The sequence below is a fragment of the Bacillus rossius genome, chromosome 1 (assembly GCF_032445375.1).
Source record: "Bacillus rossius redtenbacheri isolate Brsri chromosome 1, Brsri_v3, whole genome shotgun sequence".
NCBI classification, from domain to species: domain Eukaryota; kingdom Metazoa; phylum Arthropoda; class Insecta; order Phasmatodea; family Bacillidae; genus Bacillus; species Bacillus rossius.
In genome coordinates this window covers 135,558,381-135,577,820 of record NC_086330.1, presented here as the reverse complement: position 1 = coordinate 135,577,820, position 19,440 = coordinate 135,558,381, and the positions used below count along the sequence as shown (strand labels likewise).

General features: G+C 35.7%; 1 protein-coding gene across 1 annotated transcript in view; it reads left to right on the top strand.

Moving 5' to 3' along the window:
• Positions 1–19,440, top strand: part of LOC134546184 (AFG3-like protein 2) — a 62,559-nt gene that overhangs the window by 39,205 nt on the left and 3,914 nt on the right. Inside the window, exon 14 of the mRNA XM_063388771.1 lies at positions 13,069–13,374. Coding sequence (XP_063244841.1) covers positions 13,069–13,329 — 261 coding nt within the window. The 3' untranslated portion in view covers positions 13,330–13,374. The remainder of the gene's footprint in view (positions 1–13,068; positions 13,375–19,440) is intronic.

The window sequence follows — 19,440 nt, the reverse complement described above, 5'->3', positions numbered from 1 at the left end:
TGTTTTTAAAGTGGGAGAATGGAGAAATTGTTGTTAACTAGAAATTGAAGTAAGAAAATAGAAAAAATACCGAAGATAACCTTTTTCTCAGTTGTGTTTACAAATTCCATTTTGGAAATGTGTAATTTATACACAGTATTTTAACACTTCAATGGAACAATGTTAAAAATTTACATAGGTTATTTACAAATTCAGGGAAGTAAGACAAAAACTACTGTAGTTTTAGTTATATTTATATTAGATTAGGTTAGCTACATCAATATGTATTTAATACGTAAATAATGTCCCCCTTATTTCTCAGATGCCAATCTTCTGAAAAATTATCAAAATTATTTAAGGGTTGGGGTGACAGAATCTTAGATTCGACGAATCCATTGAATTCTTGGGATTTGAGGATTCACAAGATTTGATGTAGGATTCATATGAAGATTCATTCATAAATATAATAATTTTGATCACATGGCTTTGAGGTTATGTTTGTTCAAGAAAGCCTATGATTTGCATTATCATGGCATACTACCTTAGAAATTAAGTGAAAGTGTATCGACTGCTTAGAAAGCAGAACATATATTTTTCCATCTTGAAAACTGCCGGTGAAAATATTTGTATTTTGGTAAATAAACTCGTAGCAACAGTGAATAGCTTTCATAACACAAAGGTAAGAGTTAAGGACCCTGAGAAATAACGAAGCATGAAATGTAACAAAATTCTGCAAGGTTTTCTGAAGTTTCTTGCGAAAAAGACATTGTGAAAACTCGAAAGTTTTACACTAAATAAAACGTATTTCCCATGTTGATTGATGCCATTTCTGAAGAAAAAAACTGTCCAGTACATCATAGATTGGTTGCACAAGACTAATTTTGATATATTGAATATAGTATGTATTTCCTCTACAATGGCAGGAATCAAAAGTATTGTTGAATGACACAAACGTGATAATTTATTCTTTGTGCTGTGCATGGCAACACACCAACTTTACTCATGGTAAGGTTTTAATCCTGTTCTTCTTGTCTTTATGGTGTGCCTGAATGCGCCGATTCTATCTCTAGGGCATGAACCAGGGCGGCACAACTCTTCTTGTGGCGGGCCAAACAAAGGGCTTGTTGGACCTCAGCATCCCCGAGTCAATCTATGAATACACTAGTTAGTTGCTGTTAGAACTCTGCAGGAGTCTGTGGGTATGCAAGGTGCACAAGCCTCTCAATATCACTCAAATTCCTGAAGGGTTACTAAGGATTGCTAGCAGTCCTGTATACCTCGTCCATGTCTTGTTGCCATACCTCGGCTCAAGAGCTGCTACTAATACAGCCTTGTGGTGCGGAAATGGTATAGTCTGAAGCAGCTCGATTGCAGCTCCTCGAAGAGCCAAAATGAGTGTGTGACTCTTCCTCGCTCCAGCCATTCACTTCTGCAGCTGCCTCAAACTGTCACCTGTATACTGCCCACGAAGATTGGCCAGTGAAAATGGTGGCCTTTAGTAGAGCCTTTCACCTTGACTTTCCCAGAGATACCGTGTTTTCTCACATAATCGTTGCACTTTTTATTCTAAAATCAAGCTTGAAAATTAGGGGTGCGACGATTATGTGTAAAAAATTTTTTTAGTTAGATAAACTTATTCATAAAAACAAAACCAATTCATGGAAAGTACGTTTATTTAAAACGTGAAGCATAAAAGAGCACGCCAAACTATTTAAATTAATAAGTCTTGCAACAAAAAACCTTACAACTTTAAATAGAAAAACAAATTCAGTGATCCAAATGCAAGCCGAACGAATGCTTAACTATCGCTGCAGTAAGTACTCACTCCACGAAAGAGAGCGGGCCATCAGATGTAGTTATCTCGGCACTTGACAGAGAGCGTGCCTTGTATACACTCGGCGAGATATCGATATTCAGCTACGTATGCGCACTCTATACGGGAAGCAACATAACCAAACAGAGCGTGCGTTGCATGAACTCGGCAAGATATAGATATTCGGCTACATGTGCGCGCTCTATACGGGAAGCAACATAACCAAACATTAATAATCACAACGATCGCTGGCTAAATTTTTGTAAGCGGTACACCGCGGCGATGCAGACGAAAAGATGAAGGTTATAAAGTTAAAAAACGTTTTTAAAATAAAATTTACACATCAGACAACTTAAGTGGAACCTCATTACTACGAGAGCTGACAACGGCGGCAAAAATTCTGGTAACGAGTACTCGTAATAACCGACTATAAAAAATTAAAGTCAAGTTAGATTCTGGACCGTCCAAACAGTCTTAATTTCACACTGTAACTTGAAAACTGTGCACTATAGTGAAAAAAAGTGTCAAATAAAAGTTGTAGCAAATTAAATTACGAATAGAAAGTTTTTTGTATCTACAACGGTTTTTGATTTAATCGCGAATGAAATGGTCTGATACAAAGACCGGCGCCTTTCAAGATCATGGAGGGAAGGTATGTGAAGCGGTGAAAAAAAAATAAAGGAGCAAAGGAAGGAAGAAAGGAAGGGTGTTGGCTGGTCTATTTTTAGATTTACCCCTCTGCCGACTTAGGATGGGAAGCAACTGGCGCCGTCAAGAGAAAGAGAGGGAGGGAAAGAGAGAGAGCGCATGTTGTTTGTCACCAGTCCTTCCACCCAGTCCGTCTGGCACCCACGTAGCCACATAGCTGTCTGTATTTACTGTGTGAACATTATTTTTTTTAACTGACGGTGTTTTTCCGTTTTTGAAGATGCCATTCAAATCACTCGTACTTACCAAAGGGCCAACAAGGAGGCACTCGTAATAACCGGTTTAATTTAGTATGATTTACGTAGTCAACCTGACGGTGCATCAAAACTGTCGTAACAACGAAGGTCTCGTAGTATCCCTTACTCGTAATAATGGGGTTCCACTGTACGTATTTCCGTTAATTAAATAAGTAAGAGGTAATGTCCGAATAAATATTAGATTTCTATTTTAAAATACATCGTTTTATACTGAAAATATACCCACACAAAGCGCTCGGAATCTAATAGCGGGACAAAAAACATCATGCAGCGTTTACGCGAGAGTTTTTTTAAATCCAAATTTTGACGACCAAAAATATGGGTGCAATGATTATGCGAGTGCGACGATTATGCGATAAAAGAGGGTACTCATCCAGTTTGTAGCAGCTGTAGCTTCCTGAATAATTAGTCTGCATTCTTCAGTTACTGGGCATTTCCATACGCACGGGTGTGACATTTGCATGATTATCTAAGAACTTTATATTAGTTTTATTTACAAAATTTAATGTACCTCTTTTTAAAACGCAAGGATATAGTTCTTCCAAAAATCTTCTATTGTGTTCCATTAACAAAATTAAAATATTTCTTTTGGTTATGCTGTTGTGCAGTCAATAAGCGTTACGGGTGTGACAAATTTTGGACATGTTATACGTGGCAAGCAATTGTCTATAAAATCTCTGTGAACAAGTGCCAGGTTAAAAAAAAAAACAATTCTGATTGCAAGTACTTTACTTGAAATCCTTTACACAGAGCCAAAAAATATAATGGTAGGAAGCACAGTTACTGAAAAACAAATTTTCTAACTTAGTTACGGGTGTGACGCTGTTTGTTACGGGTGTGACCTAGTCAACAAAAAATTCACAAAAATGCATATCTTTATTGTAAAAATATGCAGGGCAACTATGTTTTAATTTAATAAGACAGTCATGTATGTATCTGAGTTTAACAACTGGTGATTTTCTTCAAAATGAAGACATTAAATTTTTACAATTTTAAGTATAAAATACATATTTATAAACATCTGCTCTGGAAATCCTATATTCTACATGACACTGCAAGCATTAAACTTTCTAATATTATGAGTTAGCCTATCATTTGTGTAGGATATACATATACAAACACACATTTCACATACATTTTTGACAGATATATATATAAACTATGCTTGCACACTAATGGTCGTTGCTGGTGGGAAAATGTAAACAATTCTGTTCCCCACTGCTTTTAAGCAAGGATCTGGAAGAATGCCTATAATTTGCTGCACACACATATGAGGTGTCTTCTTCATTCATTCTGAAAGTGTTTTCCCCAGCACATTTCTTTAAAAACATTACTTTTACCTCACTTTGTTCATCAACATTACTTTGACAGATACCCACATACTGATGATTAATAGGAATGTTTTTCCCCTGTGTTGCAAACTGCACTAAAACATATGTTCCTGGTTTCAAATTTTCTGTGTTTACAGGTGTTGAAATTCTGCCTTCTGCACAACTCCATCTGTACTTTCAGAGTCAGTAGAATCATCACTGTAGACATCTTCAAAGCGAAGAGATTTTGTTGATCCAAACACACAGCATTTCTGAATCTCTGACAGTGCTGTACGAGCAATGAGTAAATGCCATTTGTTTGAAACAGCAATAAAGTGTTTCGACTGAAGACAAGGAATAGCATTGACTTTGCTCCACCTAGAGTTTGGCATCTCTTCTGCGTGTGAAATTATGTCATGTGATACATACAATATATGTACACCTTTTACAACCCTTGAAGCACATTCAAAGAATTGTTTAGCAGAGTTCACAGTTGCTCTCCGTGACTTATCTTCACTCCATACCTTATGTTTCAACATTCCACCTAGCCCATCAACTGGCCCCTTGCCATGTGATGTTGCGAAAAAGTACCATTCGCCCTGCACACCAAAATCGTCTTCCCAAAAGCACAGATTTGACAATGTGTATTTATTCTTGAATTGGGCTGCACACCCATCGCCTTGTCCACACTGCTACTTTACTGTGTGATAAGTCATCACTTATAACTGCAAAAAACCTTGTGACTGTTAAACCATGCACAGCAAGTGAAGATTGTAGTTTGTTCATGACTCCAATGAGCATTTTGTATCTCATACTGATACATTGCAGCATAGTTTTCAGCAAAATCTATTTGCAGCACAGCTTCTTCATCTGAAATACTAGCACATTTATTTTTGAATGCAGTTGCCTGAACTCCGTAAACAAAATAATGAACTTTGAAACCAGGCATTTGCATTTCAAGCTCATTTACTGCGTCTTCAATACTCCCCTCCATATCCACTATTTTTGGTCGGCCATCAATGTCTTTCCATTGTTTCCAATGAATCTGTTTCTCCAGGTTACATTCCAAAGGTAAAATATCTTGAATCTTGCATTCACACTTATGGCACATGCCAGTCATACATGATTCATTTGACAAGTTGCAGCATGTAAGTTGTAACAGATCTTTACATTTCATAGGAATGTTTTCAACTTCTTTTTTCAATGACTCCAGAACGAATCCAAAATTGGCATGATGGCAACATACACAAACATTGTGAGGTAGGTTTGATGATGGTGGCACATGTTGTGGTCTTAGATCAAAAAATTTTGATTTGCCTAGTTTTACATCAGTATACTCAGACTTGAAAATGTCAAAGTCTTCTGCTATGCTCATTATCATGTGTTTCTTTTGCTTTATTCCCATTTTCCTGTTACTGGATCTTTTATTGTCTTGACATCTCGCTTTCCAGGTGCTTGACGACTAATATCATCCCTTTCAAAGAACTGATAAACTTTTTTCTCAAGTTCCTTACTGACTGCATTCCAGGGTTTTGAGTTGGTTTCAGTCCTAGGACTTCTAACCTGTTTTGGAAACTCAGAAATAGTGTCACAAGCAAGTTTCCTTACAACTGCCGTAATTTTTCTTGGACTTGTTGGTAAGTGTTTCTTCACTCTACAGTCAAACCTCATTATTACAAACCTGAAGGGACCATATTTTAGCACTTTGTAATAATGAGGGTTTGTATTAAACAAACTATTGGGATATCATGACAAAAAAAATTGATTGAACTTTAAATGCCTATATTTACAATTATAAAGAAAATTATACACACCGTTGGTAGTATAAGGTGGCTTCACTACATGCATGACAATATGTAAACACTGAAGAAAACAAACACAATGCAACACTTACAGAATAAATCATAATACAAACTTCAATAAACTTGCATTCATGACACATTTTCAATTCAAACATTTGGTTTAAAAAAAAGCATCAATTCTGGTTTGCACTATCTTTTTCTTATAGGCATTGTTTACCACTTTTAACTTTGGTCATATCTACTGCTGCCGACTCTCTACACATAGTTTTGCCAACAAGATTGTTGCAATCCTTAAACCGTTGTAGCCAACCATTGCTGAACTTGAAGTCTGAAATTCCTAACCTCAATGCTAGGTAGTCTGCCTTCTTCTGAATCATAGGTCCAGAAATTGGCAAGTTTGCTGCACACATTTCTCAAAACCACTGCAACAAAATAGCTTCCATTTCTTGATGTTTTGGGCCTCGCATTCTTTTTCTTGTTGATAATCTGCACGAACTCGCAAAAGCAGATTCAATCTTTTCACGATTTTTTATTATTGTCGACAACGACGATTGCTGGATGTTAAATTCTCTCGCCATTTCAGTTTTCGTTTTCTCTCCATTGTCTACTTCTTCAATAATTTTAACTTTAACTTGCAATTGCGTTTACGTTTCGCAGTCATATTACAAAACAACTAACACTCAAAATTGAGGTTAAGATACACGTTCGTGAACAATGGAAAATATCAGAACTTTTTTTCCATAGATTGTTTAAACTTCTACGTATGTACACTTCCAACGACTAATATTAATAAGGTATAGAGTTCTTTCCTTTTCGTTTTCCGTTTACAACATGGCATCTTTTCTAGTTTAGTTACTAACATTGCCACTAGAGTTGCTTTTCATCTTGTTTTTCGACCTTTTGCGCTGTAGGATACATACATGTATCTTTGGAGAAACGTTTGTTTACATAACGGTTATCATAGAGTAAATAAAGTACTAGTACAGAGTGGACACTCAATGCTATTGCAATTCTACGTTTTTTTTAATTCAGAAATGCCCTAGTTGTTATACAAAAACGCAAACTTGACAAACATTAAAACGAAGTTGCAATGGCTTAAAACCGAGATAAAGTACCTTCTGGAGTAAGATTTACGTTTAAAATTATAAGTAAAATTTAATTTAAATACAACATTGATCCTAGAAAGTACAATTTGCAGTTAATATGCTTAAAACACTAATTTGAATAGTAGGGAAATTTGCAGCTTCAACTGAATGTTGGCGAGCTTGTGACTTCTTTCGTGCATGCGTTAATAATTATAAAAATATTTATTTGATTTATTTTTCCCTTATAAGCAAATCATTTAACTAAATATCGGTAAATGTAACATAAAAAATATTTAGGAGAGCAATATTTTTAAAACAATAAGTAAATTTCTTACCTTCGGGACAGTGTTTGCCTTAACCTCATTTCGGTTAAAAATGTTTTGTTTACATAGCATAACATTTGTTAAAATGCATAACATGTAACATATTTTGGGATTATAATAAATTGCTGCCTTTTTTTATGTCCAAGAAATAATTTCTGTTCTAGTAGAATCACGTTGATTGAAGTTAAGGTTAGGATTTTCGTAGGTACCTACCGAATTGCATTACAAATCGCAAACAAAACTAATGCATAAAAAAAGTGCAGAAGTATTTAATCATTAACACAGGCAATGTGTATTTCTGGCAAATTTAACTGCCTAAGATGTACAATTTTTCCACAAAAACTGAAATGAAGCTGTTACCAATGGCATCTAATTCTTTATGGATTAGGTGAAAGTACAAATCTTTCTCGTATCTTCACTTCTTGAAGACAGGTGTATAGCAATTGTTAAGGGAAAAAAAAATCTTAATTTCAACATAAAAATTTAAAAGAAACTTCATTTTATCGCAACCCTCACCTCGGTAATTGTTCCGTATCACGTATCCAAGTTTATCCCTTGATCCTGTTGGCATGATCATGTATGATTTATCCGGTGGCACATGACGCTTGCTGACAGGATCAATGTATTCAGGATCATGCCATTAGTATCAAGGGATAGACTTGGATACGCAATACAACATTTTTACCCACACCTCCCTCTCGACCTAAAAATAAAATTCATACAAAACATTTAGACTAATTAAAGTACATAAGCAGCAAGTTTGAGCAGAATTTGAGACTCATTGACATTTAGAACAGTACCTAAGTATTAATGTATTGTGTGCTTGTCCTCAATGTGCGACTACACTCTACCTAAAAAGAGGAAATTCTGTAGGGCATGGAAACAAAATGCTCATCACTATTTTAATTACACAAAACTTTTATTTTGTTTCGTTTTAATAATTTACACATACCTAGTTTCGTCAAGCGGAAACTTAAAGTAAAGTTAATTATTATTATCTCTTCTCTTGTTGTAGCAGTAGTTAACACAACACGTAGCCGAATCAGGCATGTTTCATAACAGTGATTTATAAAGTAGTTCATGAAATCATTGATATTATTTAACGAGATTACTATTTCAACTTAATTGAGACAAAATTTCCTTAGAAATTTTTTATTAAACCTAATATTGCTTAATTAAACGGCGACGCCATTTATTATGGTGTTGTTGTTGTTGGATAAACAACCTGCCAACGAAAACTTGTATATTTTCTTTTAAGTAAATATATTATTTTCATTTCAACAATACCAATTTATGCTATAAATTTGATAAAATGTTAAAACAAATGTAATAATTATTTAATCATCGTGGTATTTTGATTATAATTTTTGTGCTCAGATGTTGGATAAAACTGTATAGCAACTAGAAAAATGTGATTGCTATACCCTATGAAGTGTCCCCCCCCCTGACGGTTATGAAGACGATTTACTTTAGACTTCGGCAGTGAAATTCGTATTAACCGTTCACTTATACACGTTAACAGCTATTTGAGGGATCAAAACAACTTCGTAATTCATATTAACCGTATTTCGTATTAAAAGTACTGAATAACATAGGAAATCATACTTTATTTTCCGGGACTGTGAAAGTACTTCGCATAAACGGGAATTTCGTACTAAGCGGATTCGTATTAATGAGGTTTGACTGTATTAACTGCTTTGTTGCACTATCATCATGTTTTTGTTTCTCTTTTATCGTTTGTCTACACCTTCGTTGCCTTTCTGCATCTTTGAGTCTTTTCAATTTTAACTTCCTTTTACTCACAGATGTTGCTTCCTTTTGTTTTTCCCTTCTAATCTTATCTCTTTCCCTTTCTCTTAACAAATGTGCATGTAATTTTTCTGGATCTTCTCGTAGTTTCTGTCTCCACGTGCGAACCCTTGTTGCACTTTTGATTTGTTCCATGTTATCTGAAAAAAAAATGTATTCCATTTCAATGTCCTCTCAATATTTGGTAGGCCTACTCATCATATATGCTAAATTCTATAAACAGTATATTAACTAATTATATTAACGGCTAGATCTCCAGAGTTTTAATTAATTCACATCATGTATGTTGGATAACATTGGGAAAATCATAGTTCGGATGCACACAAAACATTTACAATAACAATGCATCTATGTACGGGTAAGACAATTGTGATTTCATCTCTGAATTTAATACGTATGATTATTTTAAAATATAAAACCTGCAAACACATTATTAGCATTATAATATTCTGATCATTGTGTGTGATAATTCATGAAAATATTTAACATTATTTCCTTTCCTCTGTATTAGAAAAATTATGTACATGTTTGTATAAATGTGCATTTAAAAAATTAATATTTAATGCGATTTTCTTATTTCCTTGTTATATTTGTAAACTAATTATGTAATGAGTGCTTTCAACTCACATGAACATATATTTGTAAGGTTATGACATCCTATATTAACTCTAGGGCCGGCTATGCAATAAGTGTTACGGGTGTGACAAATTTTTGGCCATTGGTAAATTTAAAATTACATTACTTTCTAGTACACCAACTTGAAAGACTTTATTTGACAATACTTAACCTTACATTTAGAATGGATATTTAACAATTTTTTTATTTACTTTGATCTGTGACTAAAAATTTGTTTGTTTTATGTTACGGGTGTGACACTGACACACATAATAATACAAATACTTATAAAATGAAATTGGATTACCTTGTACTGGATATTGTTGCTGCATATAAAAGCCAAAACTCTAGATCATTTTTAAATGTCTGTAGAAAAGGGCAAAACAACATGGATGGATAGTAAATCCTGCCAACAAAACAATGTTATATTTACTACCTTTTCATGCCAATATATATGTAAACTTTGTAACACAATAATTATTGCCAATTATATCAAATCAACTGTAGTTTGTCATATTCATACAGTTTAATTATTATTTTCATTGAAAACATGTCTAAGAAGGCATACAAATATTTTTTAAATTTTCATGGTAAGGCTTACTTTCGCATGGAAAGGCCCTTCTGCTGCTACATACTGTTCAGTGGCCTGTTCAAGCTGAACCAGCTATTGTGCAACTTGCTCTTCATTTTCGGCTAGACGTTGCTCCAATCACTGCTCCTTACCTTCCAGCTGAATGCTGCTATGTCCATCATATTCAATTCTTCTTAAGCAGCCACTGCTCGTGTTTGCCTTCTGCATGAATTTCAATTATTGTATACAGAAAGGAAGTAAAATTTGGAATCTCAATGAATACTGAAACCGAGGGAAATCTTGGACTCACAATCCAAAAAATGTACAATTGACCCATACCTAATTTAAATATAGTAAAACTCGCTTAAGACGTTCCCACATAATACGTTTTCCTGCTTATTGAGTTCAAAATATTGTTCCTTTGATCACTTCCATATATCCCTATGTTAATTTCTCCCATTCATAACTTTTGCGTTAATAATTGCTTCCCACGTATAACTTTCAGCGTTTGTGGAAAAAAATAAATTAATAATATTTTTTCTTTAAACTTTTAAACTCTATTTTCATTAATTTTTAAAAATTAACTTTCTTCCGAACAATTACAAAATAATTAGAACTTGCTCAAGACAGTCAAAACCTTTGCTAAATGCTGCTCGCTGTTACAAGTGTATTTTTCTACCAATCATCTGCTTGCATTTGTATAGACTGAGAGGCTGTTCCATCTGCATGCTATTTCCCATATTCAAGGCAGAGCATCTGACAAATGAGAAATGCACATGACCGTCGAAACCTCTGGTACATGCCACACGCTGTTAGAAGTTTTATTTGGACCAATCATCTGCTTGCGTTCATATAGATTGAGAGGCTATTCCATCTGCACACCTTTTTTCCTATTCAAGTTTTAACACGTGACGAATACGTAAAAAAACCATATTTACCACCATCCATTACTCGTTTTTTAGGTTTGCAATAATTTTAGGTGTGTTTTTAAGGTTATCATGCATAATAAATTTTTAGTGTTGTGGCAAACAGTGCATAATGACATCTACAAGTAATGGAGGACCCATTAAACGGAAGATGTTATCGTTTGAAGAAAAACTGAAAATAATGTCAGAAGTTGATGCAAATCCTTTGATACCAAGAGTGAGTATGGCAAAAAACTTGGGTTGCCACCGTCTACTTTGAACGAAAAAATAATGAGTGAGACCAACTTTTGGCTACTAATGTTTCGTCAATGTTTGGTAAATACGAAGAAGTTGAAATTATACTCTTGGCATGGCTTAAAGACAGAGGGCACTTGGAATTCCGATGAACGACCCAATTTTAAAAGAAAAAGCTGTACAAATAGCACATAACCTAGGTGTTAAATTTCATGCTTCGAATGGCTGGCTCGACAGATTTAAGAACACAGTAGGAATTGTCTATAGAATTGTAAGTAGGTAATCTGAGTGTGTGTGTGTGATGATACTGTCCAGAATTGGATAAACACAATGTTGACTGCAATTATAATGGACTTTGAACCAATAAATATATTCAGTGTCAATGAATGTGGTCTGTTTTTCAACATGCTTCCGGACAGAACCTTTGTTTTAAAAGGTGAAAAATGCCATGGAGGCAAACAAAGTAAGGAACGAGTGACAGTGTTATTGGGTGCCAACATGGATGGCACTGAAAAGTTACCGTTGCTGGTAATTGTAAAACCAAAAAAACCACAATGTTTGAACAACATAAAGACATTAAAGTGCAAATATGCAAACAAGTCTGTGTGGATGTCAGCCAGCATTTTTTAAGACAATGTGAGAGTGTTGGATGCAAAGATGGGGTGCAATCAGAAGATTTTGCTTTTCATGGATCACTGCCCTGCTCATTTCAAGGAAAATATCTAACCTAGGAACATCGAGATTGAATTATTCCCACAAAATTCAACATCCAGACTAAAACCCATGGACCAGGGAATTATAAAAATTCTGAAACTGCATTTTTGTAAGCGCCTTGTGTTACGACTTATAACAAGAATGAAAAGTACCAAAACGAGTGGTTATAAAATCAACATCCTGGACACTATGCATTTTATTGCTTCAGAAAAGCAGGCTCTTGACCACCCGAACAAGAAGAGGTTATTTGTTCATGGAACACCAAATGTTCCAGATAGTGTGAGGAAGAGTTTATGGGAACTGGGTACTTTTGTGATGTGTCAAAATGAAAACGTGTTGAAACAAACAACTCTGATGCAGTATTTTTCAATCAGTGAATGTTAGTTTTTTTTTCCCTTGTGTTTTGACAATTGATTTTTACTGTGCTTATTAAAAAAATTTATTTAAAATTTTTCAATGTACTGATATAATAGTATAAGTTTTTCAGCGTGCCAATGATAATTGATAGGTGTAATTTTGAGTTAAGCAGTATGTCTTTAGAATAAAATTTGTTTTTATGAAGCAAATGTATTTCCCTTTTAAGAAATTTTCCGTGTTGAGAAGTTTTCAGCATCCAGTCCCTTGAAAAACGTCTGAACAGGGCTTACTGTATGTTTATAATGATAAATGAAACAGAATTACTGACCTTATTGGTGTGTTGCACAACAGTACCTTGGAAAACTGACATCACCATTTAAAAAAAAGTGGTAATCTACTTATTTACCACTTCAGAAAATTTTTTAGGTGTTCCACAGGAAAAAAAAAGTTACATAGAGTTTTAATTCTGTTAGCATCCATGAAACCAATTGAACATGCAGGCCTACTAACACACCGTTTTTAATTGATGCTGTTTGTATATATGATATTATGGTGTTTGTTCCAGGTTGCCGAGCGGCTGTTGAAGAAAGAGATACTAACTCGTGACGACCTTATTGAACTCCTTGGCCCACGACCATTCCCGGAGAAGTCGACGTACGAGGAGTTTGTGGCCGGCACCGGCTCGTTCGAAGAGGACACCACGCTGCCAGAGGGACTGAAGGAGTGGAACAAGACCCACGACCAGGGCAAGGAGCAACCCACCCCTCCGGGGCAGTCTAGTCCCCCGCCTCCACCCGCTCCCAAAGTGGAACAGGGTCGAGCCTGAGAAGACTGAAAATCGGGACTGAAGTGTTTGATCGGAGTTGCAACTGTAAGTATATCTACGTCAGCTCCCATTTCACTTCCACAATTGTTTTTCTACCATCTTCATAAATAAATACAGTGGAACCCGGCAATTACGTTCCCGCGAATAGCGTTTTCCCGTCAATTAAAACATTTTTTGCTGGTCCCGCCATTTGTCCTATGTTTACAATACATTTAGGGTTCGTAGGTCCTGGAATGTCCTGGAACTTTAACAATGTCCTTAAAAGGCCTTGAGAAGTCCTTGAATTTTCGGGTAACATAATATTCCAGCTAGTTTCCTACCATTAAAATCCTAGCTTAGGAATACGAAACCATAATTTGTTTATGTTATTTATAGAATATAATTTACTGATGTGAACAGACGCTAACCGAGTGAATATTCGTAAACATACATATTTGGATTTGGGAATTTCTCTGTGTTCCATTGGCGCACGACATTATCGTTTATGGATGGTCTAAAATAATGTATCATGCGTGTGCTTTGCGTAACTGTGTGTTATTGGACATAGCTCGGTACACAGGAGTAAATATGGTAGATGTGCAAGATGGTGGTTTTGCTTTGTACTATTAGCTCACGGGCGGGTTACATGCTTCTGTAATCGTATGGCATTGTCTGAGCAATTGTAATGGGAAAAGTGTTATTTCTAGAGGTACTCGAATTTTGTTAATGATGAAATCGCGAAATTTTACTAACGATTTTGGATTTTCATTCTAAGCACTTACAAATGTGTTTCCAAACGCCTATTTTGATTTTACAGCATTTCGTTTTCACGAAATAACTGGCGATGTCGCGAGATTCATTACTATTTGCAATATTCTTGTTGTTTGACGAAATACCCGCAATATGTCAGAATTTTAACTCGATATGAATATCAAGTTTCACAATAATACTTTTGCCTCAAAACGTATTCGTTTAGTAAACAAAAACATCGTAAGCCATCTTTATTATGAGATAGATACGCCATAGATACGTTGAAACAAAATAAATACCAAACACTCGGCCTGAAAGCGGCAACCATTTATCAGCGATCCTAGCGGGATGTGGATGAAGTTAGCCGTTTGGCCATATTCGTTTCCGTTGCAGAGATACTTATCTCTGTTCCGTTGTTGTATTGTTTGTAAATAATAACAGAGAGGTTATGGGATTTTACGTCGCAATACGTCTGTCATGTGAAATGACCAAATGAGGTTTAAAAAGATCCTACGTTCCATGTAAATAGGTAAATGTGAACGAAAATAGGTAGTTGCGGTTTGTTTTGTTTGAAGTTTACTTGATACTTCACAATGCCTAAGGTCGTATCAGTGTTTGAACGAGCTAAAGAATACGAGCATGAAGGATTCATTGTTTTTAATAAAGAAAAGCGGATAATGATGTTTAAATTTTGCAATATGGTAGTAGATTGGAAAAGGAAAGATACTTGCGAAAAACACTGCAAACAGCGAGCATCTCATTTAGAGAAGAAAAAAAGTCAAACATCGCCATCAGGTTGTGGAGTTAAAAGGCAAGTGACACTTGAGGATAATATTGTTCTCCATAAACGAGCAAAGGAAATTAAAGTCAAATTTGCAAGCTATACAGTGCATGCATTTGTTTCTGCAAATATTTCCCTAGAGAAGCTAGATCACCCAGCTATGAGGGAATGGTTAAATGAATACATGAAAGGTTAGTCAAGGAAATGTGTTAAGGTTCTAACGTCCTAATAAACACAATTTGATGGGAAAGAGGCCGGAAAATGTGTAGTAAAACAAAATTATAGTAAATTTAAAAAAAACCTTCGAGCCTGAAATTTTACATGTACTATAATCATTGTAATTAACTAATTTTTTAGGGAACCCTTTCTTACATGTTTACCAAACTATTTGGCCAAAGTGGCCAATTCTCCTGACAGGAAAAAATTAATTCTATAAAGGAACATAGCATAGGCCTATTTAATTTTTAAATACATAAACACAGACTGTAAAATTCTAGACACTATTTGTGATGTAATATTTAAGTAATGTGTATATAATCTACTAGAAAACATTTCCACTTCTGTAAGGCTTACGCAGGAATCTAGTGATTGCTGTATCAAGTATCATGTACAGCTTTGTGTGTGTATCATGAAATTAAATAATTAGTAGAACAAATGTACTCATTTAACAAAAAAAAATATTTTTTTTTTACCGAAATACTTTTTTTTACCGAAATATAGCACTGAAATCCTACAATTTATTTACCGAAATCAGGCAGTTTTATTTACCATTTTTCATGGGCTCTAGTTATTTCTAGAAATGTTTTAATATTAGTTCCGACTTCGTTTTTAGTTCATACTTTCTGCGAGTTGTGCAGTGATTGTTTTTCCCGGCTTTGATAGTTTCATTGTGATTTAATTTTTGCTGCTGTCACCGTTGTGTACACGTTCACATATGCAAAGACTTTGGTATTTATTATGTGATGTTTTTATCTCTAAGTGTGTAAAAACTACAGTTCTTTCTATTATTTTTTTCTTTCAGCGTGTTTGATAGTGCTTTTGGTGTGTTGATGTATGCAACTTGAGAGATACTGTTAACATTTATCACAATGCCTGGGAACTGTATTTTAAACGATTTGTGGTTACGTAACCCTAAATTCAGTAAATGGCTGCAAAAAGCGACGGACAGAAAATTTTGGTGGCTGCAGGGCGAGTTGAAGAAACAGACTGCGATGCATTACTTTCATCTTACAAAGATTTTATTTGGGAGTTTGGTTCGTCGTCACAGTTTCGAAACTTCAAACCTGAAGCTGATGTTTTGGACTCATTGTTATTTGGTAGTGCAAACTCTAGTTCCAACTACGCAGGATTATGGTGTGTGATGAAAATGCTACTGATTTTGTCACATGGACAAGCCTCTGTTGAGAGAGGTTTCTCAGTTAACAGACAAATTGAAGTAGAAAACATGCACTACCGTACAGTAATTTCGCAGAGAATTATTTGTCAGCATGTTACATCTGTTCGTGGTGTATCAAATGTAAACAGATCTGATAGCTTCAGCAGCAAGCGCACGCCAAAAATGGCAAAGCTTTTTGGAAGAGAAAAGGCGCAAAGAAGAAACAACAGCAGAATTTAAAATGAAAAAGTATCACAGATGAAATAGATGAGCTCCAGACCAAGAAACAAAGAATTGAAGCAGATATACCTATATATGAACTCACAAAATCAGCTGATGGGTTCTCTGAACAGGCGGAAGCAACTGGTAGTTTAACCATGGTGTCGAAGTCCAACAGCCTTCGGAGAACAGCCAAAGAAAAATCGGCATCCCTTGCTGAAGTAAATAGACAAGTTATGTGAGAAGTTAGAGGAATATAAAAATCACTAAGGTATTGTGTGAATGTTAGGTAGGTTTTTATGTAGGGATTTAATTCTGTGGGAAAACATACTTAACATACTAAACATACAAAAGCAGAATTAGAAATGTTGCCAAAACAGCCTTAATTGACTTATTCAAGTAAAAATTTGATGTAGCAAATGTAATTTATTGTTTATAGTGGTCCTTGAAAAATTAGTGTACAGTCCTTGAAAAGTCCTTGAAAGTTAATTTTGAGCAAAAATGTAATATTTCGAGGCAGTTTGACAACCACGTTGGATCGCGTGTGGGTTTAGCCAAGGCATTGGATTTTCCATTGTCTACATTAAACACAATTGTTCATAATCGAACATCCATCGGAAATGCCGCAGAACAAAGTGGACCAATGGCAAAAAAAATCAAAACTGTGAAGGTGTCCAAATACCAAGAACTGGACGGCTTAGTTAAGGAGTGGTTTGTTGCTACAAAGGCAGCAAACATTCCAGTGAACGGCAGGTTGATTCGCGAGAAAGCAACGCAGATTGCGGATCGCTTAGGCATTGAGTTTACCCCCTCAGATGAAAGAGATATAATGTTGTGTACCATACTGTTTGCGGTGAAAGCAAAAGTGTTGATCTGGAAACTGTTAAACACTGGAAAAACACTTTGCCAGATGTGTTGAAGGGTTATCACCGTAATGACATATTTTATGCTGATGAGACCGGGTTGTTTTTTAATGTACTCCCGAACAAAACTTTAAATTTCAAAGGAGAGAAGTGTCATGGGGGGAAATTGGGCAAATTAAGGCTGACTGTTTTGTTCGTGAATTCTGATGCCACAGAGAAGCTGACTCCCATAGTTGTTGAGAAATCTTTAAAACCTAGGTCAAAACATTCCCAACCAAATATTTTGCCAACAAAAATGCATGGATGACTGAAGCCCTTTTCAGTTCCCAGCTCCATGCATTAGATGCCAGGATGGGGGTGCAAAACCGCAAAATTCTTTTGCTAGTTGACAATTGCCCAGCCCACCCTAAAGAAATTACACTACGTAATGTAAAAATAGCTTTCTTCCCTGCAAACTGTACAAATGAACTTCAACCCCTAGACCTTGGAATACATAATACATTCTTTTAAGTTGAAGTACAGGAAGCGACTCGTGCAGAAGGCCATTACAATGCTGGATTCAGGAGAGGATCCATCCACAATGCATATCAGTGTTCTAACTGCTCTGCATTATATAGCGTGGGCATGGTCAGAAGTCATGTCTGACACGATCATAAACTGCTTCAAGAAGGCTGGATTTTGAACTGAAGGTGAAGTTGCTGCAACCCAGCCAGAGGCAGCCAACACTGTATGGGTACAGCCTTCAGAGTGGGAGACACTCAGTCCTGGTGTCACTATTGAGGAGTTTGTCAATGTTGATGCTGCTGTGGTCACTTCAGAAGTGCAAACACTGGATGACATTATTGACCAGCATTTGCAGGACAAAGAAGACGTGGGAGCGGAGGAAGAGGATGACGAGGACGAGCCAGTACCAGCGTGCAGCCACAGTGAGGCGCTACAAGCTTTGGACTCTGTGAGAAGTTATTTAGCCAGTGTTTCTGGAAGTGATGAGGTGTTTCATCGCTTGAATAAAGTGCAATCTCACCTTGAGGGTGTCAGGATCAAGTCTAAATGTCGAAGTAATATATCTGCCTTTTTTTGGGAGGCAGTGATTGATGTTTCTTTTTTAGTTTGTTAGTGTACTACTACAGTATACAGTACTGGATGGTGTGTTTACACTATACCTTTGTATTACATAATGATGCCATGGCTACGGTACGTACGTCCAACAGCTGAGAAGGGTATGTTGAAAATTTAAAATGTTTAAATTCAAAATATAAAGTTGTTAAATGTTAGGCCTATAATATAACTAGGGATGGTGATTTTTCGTTTTCGCGAAATGGATGCGAAAATATGCTAAATTATATTTTTCCCGCTATAAAATTCAAAATCTAGACTATTCCGAGATAAATGCGAAATCCAGGTAAAAAAACGTAGATTCGTCTTCACCCTAATCAGTTTATTTACCGATTGTATTTCGTTTCAGTTCAGTATCAAAAGAAACCATCATTTTATAGCGTATTCAGCACAAGTATCTTATTGTCACGTCATTCACAACACTATTGTCCGTAAATATTAATTGAAGAATGGCCATCCGTGCTTCGCGATTGTAAACAAAGCAAAGAACAACTAGCTGGAAGAGTGTCCGTCATCTTGCAGTGTACAAGTTTTTAGGCCACCATATTGCGACATCTCTGCTTCGCCGCGCCCATTTTCTGGCTGTGTTTCACGTGAAAGCCGCGTTCTTGTGTAGTCTGTGGAAGGTGGTGTGTTTACAAATACGCGCATACTCGTGAATGTGTTGTATACTGTTATTTCTCGTGGTAAAAATGGGACGAAACGTAATTTCCATTCGCGATCGCATAAATGAATACAAAAGTGAACAGTTCTACAAAAGTGATACAAATATTTTAATGTGCAATTTATGTAATCGCCGTCTGGAGTGGGAAAAAAAAATGTACTTGAAAAGCACATTAAATCTGAGGGACATCAGGCTGCAAAAAAAAAAAAAAATTCACTGAGAAATCGGATGAAGAAAAAAAGTCGTTAAAACGGCAAGCAACGGTTTCTGGCATGATCGAAAACCAAAATAAGGCAAAAATTGAAAAAAACTAAAGGAAAAAAAACTGAAAAAAAAAAAAAAGAGTTTTAATGACATTACATTA